At 55.7% G+C, this 18,370-nt stretch overlaps 1 protein-coding gene across 1 annotated transcript; it reads left to right on the top strand.

Moving 5' to 3' along the window:
* The first annotated feature begins 1,798 nt into the window (after nt 1–1,798).
* On the top strand, nt 1,799–17,590 carry L3MBTL1 (L3MBTL histone methyl-lysine binding protein 1). Its single transcript, XM_031063103.1, has 21 exons — nt 1,799–1,979; nt 2,196–2,358; nt 4,440–4,663; nt 5,269–5,413; nt 5,548–5,677; nt 6,286–6,409; nt 6,998–7,085; nt 9,135–9,226; nt 9,818–9,922; nt 10,676–10,811; nt 11,296–11,387; nt 12,478–12,629; nt 12,705–12,781; nt 13,165–13,250; nt 13,805–13,915; nt 14,156–14,270; nt 14,519–14,618; nt 15,519–15,716; nt 15,980–16,026; nt 16,718–16,875; nt 17,507–17,590. The coding sequence occupies exons 2-21, from the start codon at nt 2,223–2,225 to the stop codon at nt 17,588–17,590; spliced, it is 2,400 nt and encodes a 799-aa protein (XP_030918963.1). The 5' UTR covers nt 1,799–1,979; nt 2,196–2,222.
* Nucleotides 17,591–18,370: the final 780 nt, after the last annotated feature.

The raw sequence follows: 18,370 nt of genomic DNA, 5'->3' as shown, positions 1-18,370 counted from the left end.
TGCTGGAGGAGGGCTTGTCTGGAGGTTAAGGTCTAAATCTCAGTTGTTTGGCTTTTCCAGTTTAAAGAGCAGCACCACAATCTGTAATCCAAATTCATTCTGTTCACCCTGAGCTCACAGTGTCCACAGCATCAGCCTAGTCCTGTAAGGATTTGGAGAGTGAACCACAACCACAGAATATCTCAAACTGGAAGGGACACCTAAGGACCATCAAGTCCAACTCCCTGCTCCTGGCACCCAAAATGAAACCATAATGTTGACTACTGCTTCACATTTCCTGTGCAAATAGTTGCTTTTGTGTTCACATCAGAGACTGTGAGAAACTCAGGTGGAGCATCATGAACCTGAGCACTGGACCTCATTATTTCTCTTCCTTTCTAGGCATTTCCAGTCCCAAGTTCTGTTTGAATTTAAAAAAAAAGGCAAAAGTTCCCACAAAGTGAAGAGTTGTCCTTGAAATATTTGACCCAATGATGAATCAAGGATTGACTGGATTTAAGTGCCAAAAAAAGCAGATAGATTCCTACTGGGTATTAAGAAGCACTGAAACAGATTGGCTGCTAAATCCATTTTGACTTTCACTTGGAGTCTGTTGTCCAGATTAGTTTTTCAGTTCCTTCAGCTGTTTTGACACTTAACAGTGCTTTTCTGTACCTGGAGAGCCTGAAAGGTCTGTGCTGTTTGCCAGTTGAGCATCAGGTGTTTCTGGTCACAAACCTGACAGAACCAGGAGAAGTAGATCTCCCCCTCAATGCGATCACACCTTCCCACTCTGTGCCCTCTGATTGTAACACCTTTATGTGAATGTCTCAGGTTTTAAAATTCCAGACTTTGTCCTTTGTAGCCCAATTCTTAGCTAACCCTGCGCCACTGAAATGAGTATCCTGTTTTCCACATGGATGTCTTTCCTTTCACATTCAGATGTGGTTCTCTCTGTGGCCCTGCCTCCATCCTGGCAGCAGGTGCTGTGGAGAGGGTGCTGCTGACACGTGAAGCCCCTGGGCCCATGGGTGGGGGCTGCTCCCAGCCAGCCAGGGCCAGTGGTGCCCTCGAGGCCCTGACACTTTGCTTCCTCCTTGAGATTCATGGCTAGACAGTGTCTTGGTTTGGAAAGATAGGTGCCTGCTAAGGAAGGCAAGAGCCTCCCCTGAAACGGAGAATGTGAACCCCCCCCCCGCCCCGCCTCCAAATTGTTGTCATATTTAAATTAAGGGGCTCTCGGGCAAAAAATATGGGAGCAGGAAATAACAGTTCTTTAATAGGGAAGAAAATAAAAGGATAAGATAAACAATGCAGTAAACTAAAACAACACTGACAGAGTCAGAACCCAACCTGACACCCTGTTGGTTAGGGTACTGGTAGCAGTCCAATTGGAAATATGGCTGCAGTCCTGGAGTGTCAGGTGTGGTTCTGTTGGAGCAGGGATCCTGTAGAAAAGGCTGTAGTCTTCCTCTGACGATCCAGTGGAAGAAGAGGCAGCTGTTCCTCTGGGGAATGTGGGATGCTGTAGTTCTTATCAGCCATGCAGTGACATTCAATGGCTGTTATCAGCAGATGTGCCCCCGGAGGGAGGAGTGGGTGTGGAAGAGATAAGGAAAACTAACTAAACCTGCCCAGTTAATAGAAGACAACTGCCATCCAGATGGCAAATAGAATACATCTTGCATTGCAATCTGGGATAGACAGGTTGAGCATCACCAGTCCCATGACAAACTCAGGTGGGGTACAGGGACATCAAGTTCCCCCCAGTAACTCCCACCGCCCGTAACTCCTGTCACTTGTGAAATTCTCTTGCAGCCAGTTGGAAGATCAAGGGTGACACTTGGACGGGAGAGCGGGAAGGGGACCTGCAGGGAGCTCTGCCTGCTCCAGGGTGGGATTTGGCAGCCCTCAGTCACCGTCTGTCATTGTGGGCCCCCGTGGGAGCCAGCAGCAGCTTGTGGTGGACCTGTGCTTGTGCCATCTTATGGTGGTGCCAGGTGAGAAAAAACCCTCAGCGTTTGCAGGCTCTGAGCTGGGACCTCACAACAGGGGCTTGCATGGGGCATGCTGTGACCTTCATGTGGGTTCAGTGGACCTTGAATGCATCTTCCAGGGGTTTCTGCTGGGAGAGACCATCCTGTGCAGTCACATCCTCGCTCCTTTGTTGTGTTTATAGTGGTACCCAACTTGATTTCTTCCCTGCTGCCCTGCAGGGCCTCGCTGTGTGCCCAGGCAAGGTGATGGACAGCAGGGGGGAGATGGAGGTGGTGAGGAGCTCCAAGGGCAGTGCAGCTGGGGAGGTCAGTGTCCACGTGGTCACCACCGAGAGCACGGTGCAGAGCACCCACCTGCCCACCACTGCCTTCATCATACCAGGTATGTGGAGCAGCCCCCTCCACCTGCTGCCTCCCCGGCCTGGACAGCCCACACCCCTTGTGGAGCTGTGCTCCTCCCAAACCTTGGGAGGCAAAGCCGAGCTGCTGTCGCCATCTTAGATGTTCTCTGTGGCTATCCCACATCACTTGGACTGTTTGTGGTCAATCAAATCTTCCTGAGATTTAAACTGAACCCCTGATGGGAGGGGCCCTGAGCCAGGGCAGCACAGTGTGCTGGTGCCTGCTCTGCAGGGCTGTGGGCTCCTGGGCTGCTGCATTAGCAGGGAGTCCCAGAATAGCTCGAGCTGGAGGGGATCCATAAGGATCATTGAGCCCAAAACCCTGCTCCTGGCAGGAGCACCTACAATGAAACCATCGGGACCGAGTGTTGTCCAGGCACTCCCTGAACTTGGTGCTTCCCTGGGAGCCTCTTCCAGGCACTGAGCAGCCTCTGGGCGAGGAACCTTTTCCTAATGTCCCACCTGAACCTGCCCTGAGGCAGCTTTGTTCCATCTCCTTGGGTCATTGCTGGTCCCAGAAGGGGGAGATCAGCCCCTGCCCCCAGAGGAAGGTGCAGACAGCAATGGGGTCACCCCTCAGCTTCTCTCCTCCCAGCTGAACGGGCCAGGTGGCCTCAGCTGCTCCTCCCAAGTCCTGCCCTTGGACCTTTCACCGTCCTGGTCCCCTCTTCCAGACACAGCTCCAGCTCTCAGCTGTCCTTTGTGCGCTGAGGGGCACAAAGTGTCCCCAGGACTGGAGGTGAGGCTGCCCCAGAGCAGGACAGGCACCCCCCTGGTATCCCCCAGGGCAGGGCTGGCCCCTGGGGCTGCCAGGGCTCCTGTTCCTCTTGCCCTCAGCCCAAAGCCCCTGAGCCCCTTCCCCAGGTAGCTCCCCAGTCTTGCTCCCCAAGGCATACAATTTTCAGGATTATCCCATCCTAGGTGCAGAATCCAGGTCTTACTCTTGTTTCCTGCACATGGTGGTTGGGTTGCCCAGCTGTCTGGTCTATCCAGATCTCTGTGTAAGGCCTCTCTACCCTCAAGGGTGTCCACAGCTCCTCCTAATTTAGTGTCATTGATAAAATTACTTTATGGACATTCTGCATCCAGATTATTTATAAAAAATTTAGGAGCACTGGCCCTAAACCCTGGGGAACCCCACTGGTGATGGCCACCAGCCTGATGTGCACCCAGTTCCTGTAAGGCTTTGAGCCCAGCTGCAGGAGAGCCATCATCCAGTTGTTCACCCTATGGACAGTGGACTGGATGAGCTCTGTACTGGACTCTTTGTCCAGAAGGCCACTGTGAGAGGCAGCATCAAGGCTTTGCTAAAATCCTAAAAACCACATCTATGGCCTTTGCTTGGTCAGCTTAGTGGGGTGACCTGTCCATAAAGGGAAATTCGGTCGGTTAACCAGGACTTCCCCTTGTGAACCTGTTTGGCTGTGACCAAGGACTGGGTTGTCTTTCCAGTGTTTTTCAGTAACTCCCAGAATAATCCTCTCCCTAATTTTACCAAGCACTGTAGTGAGACTGACAGACCTGTAATTATCAGGGTCATCCTTCTTACCCTTCTTGAAAACTGGGACAAGTTTGAGTGCAGCTGACCAGTGTCTCTTAGGAGGTGTTTCAGCAAAGCATGGTTGTGTGTTAGGTGAGATCAGGGGTGTTCTCTAGAAGCAGATCTCCCAATTTTTCCTGATGCCTCAGTTCTCATTGCAGAGAGACCCTGGTTGCACAGTGTATTCCTTTAAAATGTAACTAAACTGGAAGTTGCAGTCCAGGAGCAAACTCCTGTCACATCAGGGCACCCTGTCACATCAGGCACAGAGACAGTCTGGGATCAGGCTGAAGTGGAAACCCTGGAATGTGGATGGTGTTGGTGCCACCCCCTAGCATGAGCCATTACTGGCTGCAGATTTTTTTGCGTCACGCTGCTTCCTTTGTGCTTTGGCCCGCAGCAGAGCCCTCACCTGGGAGGCCATGTCCTCTGGGATCCTGGGCTGCCTTTGAGCCTTGTTTGCATCAGTGAAGTGTTCTGTGTATGCCTCTGGTTGTTTGTCTCCTTTCTTCCCCTCTCAAGCAAACGCCACTGCCATCAACCTTCCCACGAGCACCTTAGAAATCCAGCGATTCCCCCGGGAGCCCCAGAGGAGCACAGGGGCTGAGAGGCCAGACAGGGGAGCAGGGAATGAGCCCATCACTGCTGCTGTCATTCCCCAGATCAGCGGGGTGCAGACCTGCAGCACAGTCCGTGTGCTGGAGTGGAAAGATGGGGTGGCAACTTTGCCTGGGAGTAACCTGCGGGTAAGTGTAGCCCTGGGCCATTGGGTTTGAGCCCTCTGCCTCTCCCCACAGCTGCTTGTGCTTATAAATCCCTCAGCCTGTGCCAGGCAGGGAGCACCAGGATGTGCCCTGGCCCCCCTGCACCCCAGCTGGAGAATCCCTCAGCTGCCCCAGCTCTTCTCCTGCCCCATCCCTGTGGCCCTGCCATCCTGGGAGATTAGCACAGAGCTCACAGAGGTGCCTGGGGGGCTGCAGCAGCTCTGCCCTGCACAAGGAGGCACAGGGGTGCTACGTGCTGTGCAGGACATCTTCCCTTCCAAGCTGTGCTGTGGGCTTGGCTCTGCCCCAGCTCCTGCCCTCACCCTGGGAGCAGCAGCCTTGTGCTCATCTGGCAGCGGGTGCCTCAGGGGTACCCTCAGTGCATGACAGCTTGCAGAAAATGCACCCATTTCTCAGCTGTGGCTCAGCCTCAGGATACCTCATCCTCCATCCCCCCACCTGCCAGCTCCAGCTGAGTGCCCAGCACAGGCTGCAGGCAGGGCACCTTCACAGGGCCTGTGGTGCTGTGCTCACCTCTGGGCTCAGAAGAGTTGTCCTCTTGTCAGACACACAGATGACCATGCCAGTTCCGGATAAATGAGTACGGCACGCTGAAGGTGGTGAGTGCTGATAAGCTGCCTCCTGTGGAAGCTGTGAAGGAGGCTCACACAGACAAAGATGGGGACTCCGAGGTGGCCCCCCCCAGCAGAGACAATCCTACTGTGGCTCAGGGTAAGGGCACCGTGGTGGCACTTGTGGGGTGGGTACCAGCATCCAGCAGATGCTGCCTGGTGTCTGTGGGCGGGGCAGATGTCTGTCTGTCTGCTGTCCCTCGGTGTGGCTCACTGCTGCTCCTGCTGTCGCAGACGTGCCGGAGCAGCCCGCGGTGGAAGGGCTGTGCCACTGCGATACCTGCGGCCGCAGACACGTGTGGGACGGCGCCCGCGAGGGCAGGGGCTTCTGCAGCGAGCACTGCCACCAGCAGTTCAAAGAGAGGTAAAGGAAGGGGGCTCTGGGCCCTGTCCATCCCTCTGCCCTGCCCCACATGCTGCAGCGAGGGATGGGAATACCTCTGGCAGGTGCTGGGGGTCCTGTGTGTTCTGCTTGTTCCTGGGGGCAGGCTGGGGGAGGAAAACTTCCCAAGGGAGCCAGATTTTCTCCTGCCCAATATGTGGCGTCATAAACACATATCTGCTGGAGCAGGAGGTTGCTGCAGTGGCTTCCAGGCTGAGCAGCGGAGGAAGGCCACAGGTCATGGGGGCATTTCCAGCCCTACTCCTGACCAGTGTGTGACTCTCAGGACTTGTTTTCCAGCATCTCTGGTGCAGCTTAGAGCCCTGCTACTAAACTAGATCCCTGTTGATTCATCCCTGGGTTCAGGTTTCTAACACCCAAGTGTGTGAGGGTGACTCTGGCCTGTCCCTGGCTCTAACTCCTGGCAACTTGTGTGCGTACATCCCCCCACAGGAGGGGTGGGGGCATGTGTGAGTAAGAAATGGGGAGACAGTGATTGTCCAGCAGCCCCTCCCTTGCTGACACCCCAGGCAGTGTCACCGTGCTGCACTGGCTGCAGTGCTTGGCCCTCCCTCCCTCCCTCTGTGCAGGTCTGTCATTGTGGAAAACTCTGCCAGCAGCACCAATGCCACTGAAATCCTCAAGCCTGTGAAGAAACGAAAGAGGAAGGACTATCAGAGCCCCTCGGAGGAAGAATATGAGTCTGAGCAAATGGTAGGACAAAGACAGGGAGGGGGTGGGTGCAGCCAGTGTCCAGGGGGCTGGAGGCCAGCCCTGTGTGCACAGATCTCATCGTGCTGCTCAGGGCTCTGGCAGCTGCAGGTCAAAAGGGAAACAGGTTGGCCTAAATGCCAAAAAGACTCGAATGTGTGGAGATGAGGGCTGGTTGTTTGGCATGTGGAGCACTGAGGCCTGGGCAGTGCCAGACTCTCCAGACTGGACAGTAGGCACTGACCCCTCTCAGCTGCTCTCTTGAGTCCAGGCCACCACAGTAAGGGTTGCAGTGGGAGAGTGCCTGTCTGTGTGCTGGGTGTCCTGGGGAGGGGAGAGACTTTGACAAGGTAAGGAAGCTCTGCTTGCCAGCCCTGCCTGTAGCAGGTCCAGTCCAGGTGTGATTGCTGCCAGTGAGCACTGAAGTCCCTGCAAGCTCCCATCACCAGATTCTCTGGCAGTCCATGTCTGGGCCAGGCATTGGTCACACTGTGGACCTCGTGGGGGTGCACTATGGCCCTGGGCACCAGTGTGAGGATACAACATGCAGCCAAAAACTTCTGGGTTCTGTTCTGTCTGCTCTCACGCCAGGAGGAGAAGCAGGAAGAGAGGAAAAGCTCGGTGGAAGACTGTGCCATGAGCAATGTGGAGGCTGAGGCGTGGAACGGGAGCCAGCACGGTACGGAGGGCGGGGTGGCTGTGGGGTGAGCACTGCTGCTGGGGCTGGGGGTCCCCCTGCAGGGTTGGACCCCTTTGGTGCTCCTGCAGGGCCAAACACCCACTGCAATGCACTGGCATGTGGTCCTGGAGGCTTGTGAGCTCCTCTGCTTGCTTGATCCTGCTCTCTCTGTCTCTTTCCGTTTCTCTCCTTTCCTCTCTCTCTCTCCATGGGAAGGGGGCACCCCTACGGACACCGCGCTGGCCCCTGCTGGACAGAGCTTCCTGTCCCTCCCCTCGGGAGCTCAGTTTGTTACTGGCTCCTGGGCGCTGTGTTTGCTCCCAGGGACACTGTCCTGAGCACAGACAGGACTGCACCACGTGTGGCTTTGCCCTCCTTTGGGATGGGCTCACGGGGAACTTCCCTCCTGGCATCAGGAGCTCACAAGTTTGGGAGCTGCTCATGTAGGTGCAGTGCCACTGAGGCCATGTGATTTGGGGTTGTCTCATCCTGTGGGGATCTATTCTGTGTCAGAGATCTCAAAAGCAGAGCTGTCAAGATGGAAGGAAAGGAGACAAGCTGAGGGATGCAGTGTTTGCTTGGCTGTTTTTTTCCCTGTAGTGTCAAGGAAAACTTTGGGAAACATGAAAATAAACATTTATGGAAAATAGACATTTATTTGTCTTTGACTACTGAAAGTCATACTCAAAATAATTTTAAAATTAAACCTTTCCAACTTCATACTCCTCTCCATAACCAAGTGCAGGGACAGTGGCAGGGCCAGGTGTCATTAACCCCTGATGTTACAGTGAGTTAACCACCATTAAAAGGGAATCTCAGATATCATACCTGCTTCTCACTGAGCCCTGAGCATGTAACCTTCCCTGCTGCATACAAGTAAGCAGTGATGAGCTTTGTTACTTCAACATTTTATTTTCTCTGATTTTAGAAGTACTTCAGCAAACAAAATACACACCTGGACGCCTCAGTGCAGCAGTCAGTGTATGCTCTGACTCTTGGTGTGTTTGTCATTCCCCAGAAGTGCAGAGCTTGTACTCACAGATTCCCCAGCCATGTCCGGCACATTTTTTATGTCCTAAGGAATAGTAAAAGTATTTTTCACTCTGAACATGTGAGCAAAGCAAGGTCAGGCACCTTGCTCACTGAAGTCCACCTTTAATTTCTTCTCTAAGTTTCTGGTTTTTTTCCATCTCCTCCTAAGCCCAGAGGAGGAAGGAGTTGGTCTGTTTTTCCCCTGCATTTCTAGCCTGCCCTTCCTGAAGCTGGCTGCCATGGCTAATCTGTATCTGGGAATTCCTCAGCACTGGAATAGGCACAGCACCCCTGGAGTCCCTTCAGCTGCTGCAAATTAGGGAGACAAAGAAGCTGGAGAGCAAGAGACTTGGGTTGTGTTTCACAGGTCTTGGGCAAGGCCTTTGTGGCCTTCTCAAAGGCATGAAGAGTCACCTCCCTGGCTATGAAGAGACAATGCTGTCTTCTTTGTCACATGGGCAAGCACATCTCTAGGGCATCCGAGTGGCCTTGCTGTGCCACAGGGGCTCAGGTGGCTGTCTCAGAGCAGGGGATGGCAGAGCTGGGATGTGAACCTGCTGCTGCTTTGACTGTCTAGGAGCCCCTTGCAGCTGGGACTGATTCCCAGAGCTGTGCATGGATCCTGCTGGCTGCCACAAATCCACCCTGTGTGGACATAGCAGATGTTCTGGCTGGAAGAGGGTCTGTCAGGTCTGGTGTTCTGATGGCTCATCCCTCACGCTCCCTGGAGCCCCAGACTCATTGGAAGGGACCTTAAAGCCCTTCTGGTCCCACCCCCTGTCATGGGCAGGGACACCTTCCACTAGCCCAGGTGCCTTCCTAGGACATGGTTCAGGACGTTTGGGTCACGGGGGGCTCCTGGCTCTGCCCCTCGTGGTGCAGCCAGCCAGGTTTGCTGGAGAAGGGGTTCTGGCAGGATGGTGCTGAGCTGTGCAGGGATGCAGGACCCTGTGTGAGAGTGGGGCAGGGCTGGAGCAGCCCCTCAGCAGCGTTTGTGTGCGTTTGTGCTGCGCTCAGGTGCCAGTGAGGAGAAGAAAGAAGGCTGGTCTTGGGCGTCCTACTTGGAGGAGCAGAAAGCTGTCGCTGCCCCTTTAGATCTCTTCCAGGATGTGAGTTGGGATTTTCCTGTCTTTTTCCCTCTTTCATCTTCTCTTTTCTTTCCCTTTTTTTTCCCACCCCTCCTCCTTCTCCTCCTCTCTTCCTTGCTTCCCTGTTTTGCGGGACTCTGAGCAATAGCCAAGCTCCCGCTGTCAGCTGGAAGTGCCAGGGCAGCCTCCAGTTTTGATTTGCCCAGAGTCCCACTCCCCAGCAGGTGCTGGCCCCATCCCAAACACCCCACCTTTGCCTAGGACACTGCTGTGACTCTGGCAGGGTGGTGGAGCCTTTCCAGCCCTTCCTGGAAGCCAGGTGGGCTCTCCTGAGGCTGTGCTGCAAACAAGTCAGGCCTGTGTCCTGCTCCCCCTGCTGCAGCTTTTACCCCAGGGGCACCTTGCCCTGCCAATAGCAAGAGATGTAAATCCATAAGGAGGTGTAACACTGTTTTTTTCCTATGGGAAAAAAAAAATTTGGATTATAACATCACCTGTGGCCCACAGTCTCTTGGTCCCAGCAGCTCCCATTGCCTGGTGGTTGCTCCCCTCGTGGGTTCTAGACCAACTCCCTGTGTTGGTTTTACATTGTAGTTTAATTTTTGTTTCCAGTACCAAGTAGCTTCCCAGCACAAGAATGGCTTTAAAGTGGGGATGAAGCTGGAGGGGATTGACCCACAGCACCCATCCATGTACTTCATCCTGACAGTGGCTGAGGTAAGGAGCCTCCAGTGCCCCTGTTCCTTGGTTCCCCCTGGCTCAGCCACAGGCTCTGGGGCAGGGGAGGTGCTGCCAGCTGGCCCCTGGAGGTGACAGGGCCTGTCACTGCAGGAGATGAGCTGCTGCTCCAGCAGCTCAGGCAAACAAGCAGGGAGTTCCCTGCCAGCTTGGAGGGACAGGACACAGCAGTGTGGAGCTGTGTTGGTCTCTGTCACCCTCACACAGCACAGGGGGAGGGATTGTGGTGATGGCAGCAGCTTATGTCCCTAAGACAGATCTGAGCACTTGAGATGGAGGCTGTGGAGGCATTCCACTGCTCTTCTTGTGTCCATGCAGATCCACTTTCCACTCAGCCACCTGGCAGCTGGACCAGCCTTGCCTTGCAGAGCTCCCCAGGCAGCCAGTGTGGCATTTAGCCAAAATCCCTGCATCAGCAGCTTCCCAGGCTGCAGAAAAGGGAGTCTTTGCACTTGCTGGATCCAGCAAGGTGCTCCACCATGGCATTTAATGCACCAGCCTGAACATCCCTTCTTCAAGCTGGCTTGTGGTGCCTTTGCACTGACCTTGTTCCATGCTGGTCACCCTTTGTGTCTGGTTTGTGCCTCCCAGTTTGGGCACCGGTCTGTGATTGACTTTTGGCTTCCCAAAGTGACCCATGCTGAGCTGGTGTGTGGGAGGGGGTGTGATGCTCAGCCAGGGACAGCAGCAGGTCTCCATGGCCCTTTCCTTCTCCTCCCTCCCTGCTGGCAGGTCTGTGGCTACCGGATGCGTCTCCACTTCGATGGCTACTCCGAGTGCCACGACTTCTGGCTGAATGCTGACTCCCCTGACATCCACCCTGCTGGCTGGTTTGAGGAGACAGGGCACAAACTCCAGCCTCCCAAAGGTAAGGAGTTAATTCAGCTCGGGTGGTGGGGCCTGCTGAAGGAGGGGGATGAAGAGTGGGCCAAATGTAGAGCTTGAGATGGGGACAGGGTGGCTCCATGGGGCCATGGAGGGATGCTGCTGTACTGGTGGAGTTCCACAGGGAAACGTTTCAGGCACCCATCTCTGCTTGCTAACATTTTGTGGCAAAGCCCTGTTGCTCTGGACCTCCCAGTGCCACCAGCTGTGCCCCAGGGCAGGCAGGACCGGAGGAGGAGCTGTGCTCTGGATTTCCACTCCACTGCTCGTGTTTCCTAACACCCCTTCAAAAGCACCCACCAACCCTCAGCCGTGGGCTTTGGGCATCCCAGGGCTGCTGCAGATCCTGTCTGCCCACAGCAAGATATGCTGGCAGGGTGACAGTGGCTCAGGGATGGCCAGGCTCACCCTCACATCCTCCTGGCTGTGAGCTCACTGCTCTCATTTCTCTTCCTGAGGGGTTGTAGGTTATAAGGAAGAGGAATTCAGCTGGACAAACTACCTGAAGTTAACAAAGGCTCAGGCAGCTCCTAAGCACCTCTTCATGGTCCGAAACACTGTGAGTAGCAGCATCTCCTTCCTGCCAGAGCCTACAGGTTCAGGTGTGATTCTTCCCCTCCAGCTGAGCAAAATGCTTCCACCAGCACTGGGCTCTGCTTTGTCCATCCCACACCCCTCAAGCCCACAGTGCTCAGGAGCCAGGAGCATGTGGCACACTTTGTTGCTCAGGATCTGTAGCTTGGGCACTCATTTGATATGCCCAGAATTGGTGCTGGTCTGATTCTATTTCCTCCAGGTTGATCTCATGGACAATTTAAAGTGAAGTATTGATGAGGAGAAGTAACTACTGTTCTCAACAATTATTTGGATAAAATATATCACCTAATGTTTCATAAGTATAATTCCTTTGTCTCTTTGTATCTTTGTTGTTTCTGTGTCTGCCTATTTTTTTTTTCACACGGAAGCTTGGGTGGGGAAAGGGGGAATATAGGAGAATGAAAATGCTGATTGTTCCTTTGTCAGCTGCAGAGGAAACTCACCCTACTGGCAAATCAGCCTCTCCAAGTTATTTATTGTGTCTAAACCCTGCTGTTCATTGCTGCAACAACCCCACCAGTGTGTGTGATTGTCCTAGGGTGATGTGTGGGTTTGCTTTCTGGAGGGGCCCCCTTTTGGAGGTTTTCTCCCAAATTTGCCCTAAACCAGGACAGTGATGCAGTGTTTTGTACAGAATCTGGATCTAAGAAATAAAGGCAAGGAAGGGAGAAGTGCCCCATCCCAGTTCCTCCTGCCATGCCTGAGGCATTGGTCACTGCTGACTGTGACCACAAACAAGTGTTCTGGGACAAAGCAGAACTAATGTCAGTTTTCTTGGAATTTACTGCTTATAGAAGATCCTGAGGGTCTGAAGATCACTTTTCCTCTTTCTTTGCGTGGCCCAGCTGAGTTGCTTACCCACTTCCTCTTTCCTTGCAGGGCAGCACATTGCCCATCTGGGAGCCTGAGTGGCCCCAGGCCTGTGTGGAGGCCAGACAGGGTCTGGTTTTGGGAGGGTTTGGGCAGGTGCCTCCTTGCAGCAGGCATGGGCAGTGGTGAGGAAGGAGCTGGGGCTGCAGCTCTGAAAAAGCCCTGCCCCTCTCTCCTGCCAGCACGAGGCTTCTCCAGGCTTCAAGGTGGGCATGAAGCTCGAGGCCGTGGACCGCATGAACCCCTCCCTGATCTGTGTGGCCACAGTGACTGACGTGGTGGACAATCGCTTCCTGGTGCACTTTGACAACTGGGATGATACTTATGACTACTGGTAAGGCTCTTGGGGGGCCAGTGCTGGGGGACACCCACAGAGGGCCCTGTCTAAGAGCTTGGGTATGTTTTCTAGGTGTGATCCCAGCAGTCCATACATCCACCCAGTTGGATGGTGTCATGAGCACGGCAAACCCCTCACACCTCCTCAAGGTGAGTCAGTGATCAGTCAGGTGCAGCCTGGGCGTGCATCCCCTTGGGAACAGGCTTCCCAGGGTGCCATGGGGGTCCTGGGGACACAAACTTCCTGCCAAGGCTCCTGTACACATGTTCAGGTGCAGCATGGTGCTTGTGTTAGGCCAGGTCTGCACTCAGAGATATGAGGAGGACCCCAGCTGTCTGTGCACACCCAGCTGTTTCTGCTTCCTTGCACTGTGGGTTTCATGGGCCATGAGAAAATAGCAGCACTTCTTGGTGTCTCTCAGGTTCCCATGTGCCCAGCAGACTTGGGTGGCCCTCGAAGGCAGTGGGGCATTCTGGGGTACTTTGTGACTTCCTGCAGGCATGTCTCACCTTCTGCATCTTCTCCCTTCCAGATTATCCTGATCCTGATAACTTCACCTGGGAAAAGTACTTGAAAGAAACTGGAGCATCTGCTGTCCCAGCTTGGGCCTTTAAAGTGGTGAGTGTCACATCATCTGCTCCACCCCACCTGGGCAGGAATTTGGGTTTGTTTCATTGTCAGATCTTTGCTTTTGTGACAAGTCCAGTGATGTTCTGTATTCTCCTGCCACAGGCCTAGGCTTTGGATCTTCATTCAGGGTTCAGAAGTCAGGGCTATCCTGGGCAAAGAGTTCAAAACTAGGAAAAATGAGGAGTATGACTGTGGCCTCAGCTAAACAGGAGCTGAGTGATGGAAAATAATTTAGGTTTGCTTGATTAGTTTTTGTCTCAAACTGCACCACCAGCAGCTGTGTCCAGCCAAGTGTGGTTGCAATACAGATCCCCAAAAATGTGTCTCTTAGAGACCTTCTTTCCTGGGGCACATCTTGTTAAAGACAGCTCAAATGCAGGGAGACTATTTCTGCTTTCTTCTGTTGCCACTGTGAGCTGGGATGGCTCCTCCCTGGCCAGGCCAGGGCTGGGAGCTGGGCTCGAGGAGGACACAGTGCTGGGAAAGCTGCTGAGGGGGCAGGAGCCTGAAGCTCCCTGCTCCCCCTGACTGGGCTCTTCCAGCGCCCGCCCCACGGCTTCCTGGTCAACATGAAGCTGGAGGCAGTGGACAGGAGGACTCCTTCCTTCATCCGAGTGGCCAGTGTGGAGGACGTGGAAGATCACAGGATAAAGGTGGGTGCTGGAGCACAGTGAGCCTGTGTCCAGGCACTGTGCTGGCTCACTCCTGCCCCTCCCGTCACTGGGAGTGTGCAAATGTGGGCAGGTCCCAGTGCCTGGCTCCAGGAGTGCCTCGTGAGCCTTGTGCTGCACTTCAGCTCTACCCTGCTGCTTGCACTCAGCTAGGAGGGCTCCAGAGCTCCTCAGAGATGTGTGCTGGCATTTGAAGGGTGACCTCTCTACGTGCTTCCCCAGGTCCATTTTGATGGCTGGAGCCACGTGTATGATTTCTGGATCGATGCGGATCATCCGGACATCCATCCCATGGGCTGGTGCTCAAAAACAGGACACCCACTGCAGCCTCCTCTCAGTAAGTGCTGCACCTGTGTCAGCTCCTCCCCACAGGGCACAAGCATGCCAGACACTCTGTCACTGCCACTTGCCCATGCACAGAGGGCAGGTTCTGTCTGAGAATGGGCAGGGAGGAGAGGCCATTCTGTGGATTTGTCAGTAGGAAAAGCCCTCCCTGTTTGGTTCAGGCAGGGAGCCCAAAGCCCTGGCTCTGCCTGGGCTTGCAGCCTTGACAGCCTTTCTCCTGTTCCTCTCCTCTGCCTGCAGGGCCAAAGGAACCAGCCTCCTCTGCCCATGGGGGCTGCCCAAGCCTGGGCTGCAAGAGCATCCCTCACTCCAAGAACTCCAAGTACAGCTTTCACCACAGGTGAGCTCCTGGCACAGCCTGCAGGGGCACAGCTGCTTCCCTGCCAGGCCGGGCCAGCTTGTCCTCTGTTCCTCCTCACCTGCCCCCTGCCCCCCCCACCAGCACCCAGCCCTTCCCTGCACTCATCCACACCTGGCTCTGCCCCCTGCTCCCCTGGACCCCAGCTGGAGTAACCCCTGTGAGCCCCTCCTGTGCCTGTCCTGCAGCCCAGAGCCCCTGAAGGTGTCCTGTGTGCCCACCTACCACGGGCACCTGTGGGCTGTGCAGAGGACAGTGCAGGTGCTGTTCACTGGCACCAGCTGTGAGAATGCTATTCCCTCCACCCCTCCTGGATGCCTTTTCCTGTCAGGCTTTGAGCTGGCAAGTCCCAAGAAGGAGCAGTGCGTGGTTCCAGCTCAGGCAGTCACTTGAGGGACCTTTTGCAAGGGAAGCCAGGCTGGGTCTAGAGCCAACCCAGCACTAGGCTGGTGTCAGGAAGAGCCAGTGTGGTGGAGTATCTGTGAGGATGGGGAGGGCAGGTGGGCCTCCTGGGGGTTTCTCTGCTGGCCACACTCCTGGCACACGCTTACTGCTTGCTCTGAGACTGGTCTGGATGCCTGTGGGAGCAAGGGAAGATGGAGACTCTGGGAGCCCCAACGAGCTGCTCAGTCAGCACTCAGGTTCCTTGCCCAGGGTTGCAGGGATGGCAGAGGACCAAGGTTTGTAGCTGGAGGGACTGGCTGTGCCCTGCTCCTGCCCCCAGCAGCCTGGCTGTGGGAATTGGCTCAGTGAATCTTTCCTCTGCCTTCCATGGCCAGGGCAGTGGCTGCCCGTGCTCGGGGGCAGAGGGGTGGCCCTGCTGGCTCGTCCCCAGTGCTGCTCCAAGCTGGGCCCAACGCTTGTGTCCCCTCTGTTCTCCAGGAAGTGCCCCACGCCGGGCTGCGATGGCTCAGGCCATGTGACGGGGAGGTTCACAGCCCATTACTGCCTCTCAGGGTGCCCGCTGGCAGAGAAGAACCAGGGCAGGCTGAAGGCCGACTTGTCTGACACCGAGGCCTCGACGCGCAAGAGGAGCCCCATGGGTTTCCCTCAGCGAAAGAAATCTCGGCACCACGGGAGGTAGGGGCACGGCCAGCATGCGGGGAGGGCCCCTGTGCCACCGCTGCCCGCCCTGGCGGGGTCACCAGCCCCCAGAGGCTCCTTGGCCTCGCTCCTGCCAGCTCTGCTGGGCACCTCTGTCGCTTTCTCTTCCCATGGCTCCTGGCTTTGGCTGCCAGGGCCCTTTGGGTCCCTGCTCCCACTGCTGAGGTGTGCTCTGGGCGCTGGGGAGGAGGGCCCTGGGCCAGGTCCAGCCCAGGACATCAGTGTTCCTGTCTCTTTAGAGGGAGACCTCCAAAGTACCGGAAGATCCAGCAGGAAGACTTCCAGAGTAAGTGCCATCCTCTGCCATGGTGTCACTGCAGGGCGAGGCTGCAGGAGCTGGGGTGGGTGGGGGTGCTGGGGTTGGGTCTCCCTTGGCTCCCACAGGTCTGCCCCAGTGAGGGGCTTGTGGTCAGCTGCCAGAGTTAACCATGGATAAGGGACATCCCTGCCTTGTGCCAGGGCTCACAAACCTCCCTTGATTTGGCTCTGGGGTTATGCCTGGGAGTCTTTAAGTGCTTTAGGGCATGGAATTAGGATCCTCTCTATGGCATGTATTTTCTGTGGTGCTTTGTCTTGTTCAGACCGGGATAGTGGGAAGTTGAGCCCCAAAGTTTCAGTGTGGTTGTGAACTGCCAAATTATTGCTGCCACACAGAAACTGATGCTGGACAGTTGGCTTGGCATTTGGTTCTGATGCAGATGCCTGATGTATATTCCATCCAACATCCCTTTCACCATGGGCTGTGTGCCACCTACCCCACCACTGGGGGTGAGTGGAAAATGAATGAATAAAAGTTATAAGAACAAGGCAAAGCCAAGCTTGTCTCAACTTCTTTTCCCAGGATCCCTAATCCCATCTAAGTGAGCACTTGGATACACTGACACCCTGTTGACTCAAAGGACAGCCACTGGCTCTTGATACCTGCATGGGATGTTCTCATCTTTTACCTCGTGTCACACGTTGTTCTTTATCCCCAGCTATTTCCTCAGACAACGTGCACCAGTCGCTCTTCATGTCCGCCCTGTCGGCCCACCCCGACCGCTCCCTGTCCCTGTGCTGGGAGCAGCACTGCAAGCTGCTGCCTGGGGTGGCTGGCATCACAGCAGCCACAGTGGCCAAGTGGACCATTGATGAGGTGAGGTGCTTTGGATGGCTGTGTGCTGGCCCCTGATGTGCCAGCGTGGCTGGGAGTGCCCTGCCTGGCTGCAGCACCGTGGCACAGGCACCAGGCACTTCAGTGACCGCCTCCCTGGGTTAGTGAGGAGGGGTCTGCTGGAGACATTGTTACCTTTTTTCACTTTCTTGGCAGTCATGGTGAGCCCTGTTGAGGCCTGAGTAGGTGGAGGAGCTCAGGCACCAGCCCCAGCAGCCCCTGCCTGCTCTCAGGCACTGGCACAGCTGCCCAGGGCAGTGGTGGAGTCACCATCCCTGGAAGTGTTCAAAAGCTGTGTGGATGTGGCACCTGGGGACATGGTTTAGCGGTGGCCTTGGCAGTGCTGGTCAGTGGTGGCCTCGATGATCCCAGAGGGCTCAGCCAATCTTAATGATCCCCTGATGTCCCCATGACCCCTCTGGGTGCCCCTCTCAGGCCAGTGCCTGTGCCTGGGGCCAAGGGTGGGCTCTGGCATGGGAGGGCAGAGCAACTGCAGCCTCTGCCCAAGAGCCCTGTGGCACCTTGCAGGGCTCAGAACGTGAGGATGTGGGCTCAGGGGGGTCTCCAACCAGAAGCATTGCTCTGTCTTGACATTTCTCTCATTTATTCCAAGGTTTTTAGCTTTGTGCAGACTCTGACGGGTTGTGAGGACCAAGCCAAGCTCTTCAAGGATGAGGTGAGGAGGGCTGGCAGATGAGAGCAGGTGTCAAGGACAGCTGTTTGCCACCAGGGCTGGGAGGAATTGGCCAGTGGCCTTCCTGCAGTGGCTTGCTGCTGCATGCTGAGGGCACATCCAGCACCCGGCAGTGGTCCTGCCCTGCAGCCCCACTGCATGGGAGGGTGCAGCTGTCTGGCTGTGTCCCCACGGGGCAGGAGGGAGCTGCTGAGGCCCAGGGAGCTGTGCTGCCCTGCTCTCCCAGCATGGGGGGCATCCCCTCTGAGGGGATGTGGATGGGGGCAGGAGGAGGATGGATGGTGCTGCAGCCTGAAGAGCACCATTGCCTCCTGCAGGGAGCTGCTCCTCCTCACCCCTTCATCCTTCCCCCTCTGCCCCTCTCACCAGCACTGCTGCCTGTCAGGGTCGGCGTATTTGGGCCCTCTGTGGGCAGATGTGGTGGGGGGGCTCTGACACCCAGGGCAGATCCTGGGCACCCTGGCTACAGCCACTGTCGCAGCCTGTGTGGGAATGGCCCCTGTGCCTTAAGGGTGCTCAGGCAGGCAAAGCTGAACCGGGGCAGTGTCCACGAGTGCTGGTCCCTGGAGCAGGGAGTGGATGGCTGCTTGCCCAGAGCAGGTTGTGGTGGCTCTGTGCTGTGCCTGTGGGGCTCCAGCACAGAATGCCAACGTGGCTGCAGTGTGGGCTCCTGGGATGGCCCCTGAAGGGCTTCTCCCCTCTGCCCTGTTCCTGGGCACATGAGGAGCTGGGGTTTCCCTGGGGAGTGCTGTGGATGGGCCCTGCCCTGGGGTCCATCTCTGG

This window comes from Geospiza fortis, unplaced genomic scaffold, assembly GCF_000277835.1.
Source record: "Geospiza fortis unplaced genomic scaffold, GeoFor_1.0 scaffold657, whole genome shotgun sequence".
In the NCBI taxonomy this organism is placed as follows: Eukaryota; Metazoa; Chordata; class Aves; order Passeriformes; family Thraupidae; genus Geospiza; species Geospiza fortis.
The sequence above is the reverse complement of the archived record's forward strand: the minus strand, read 5'-3'. Positions and strand labels throughout refer to the sequence as shown.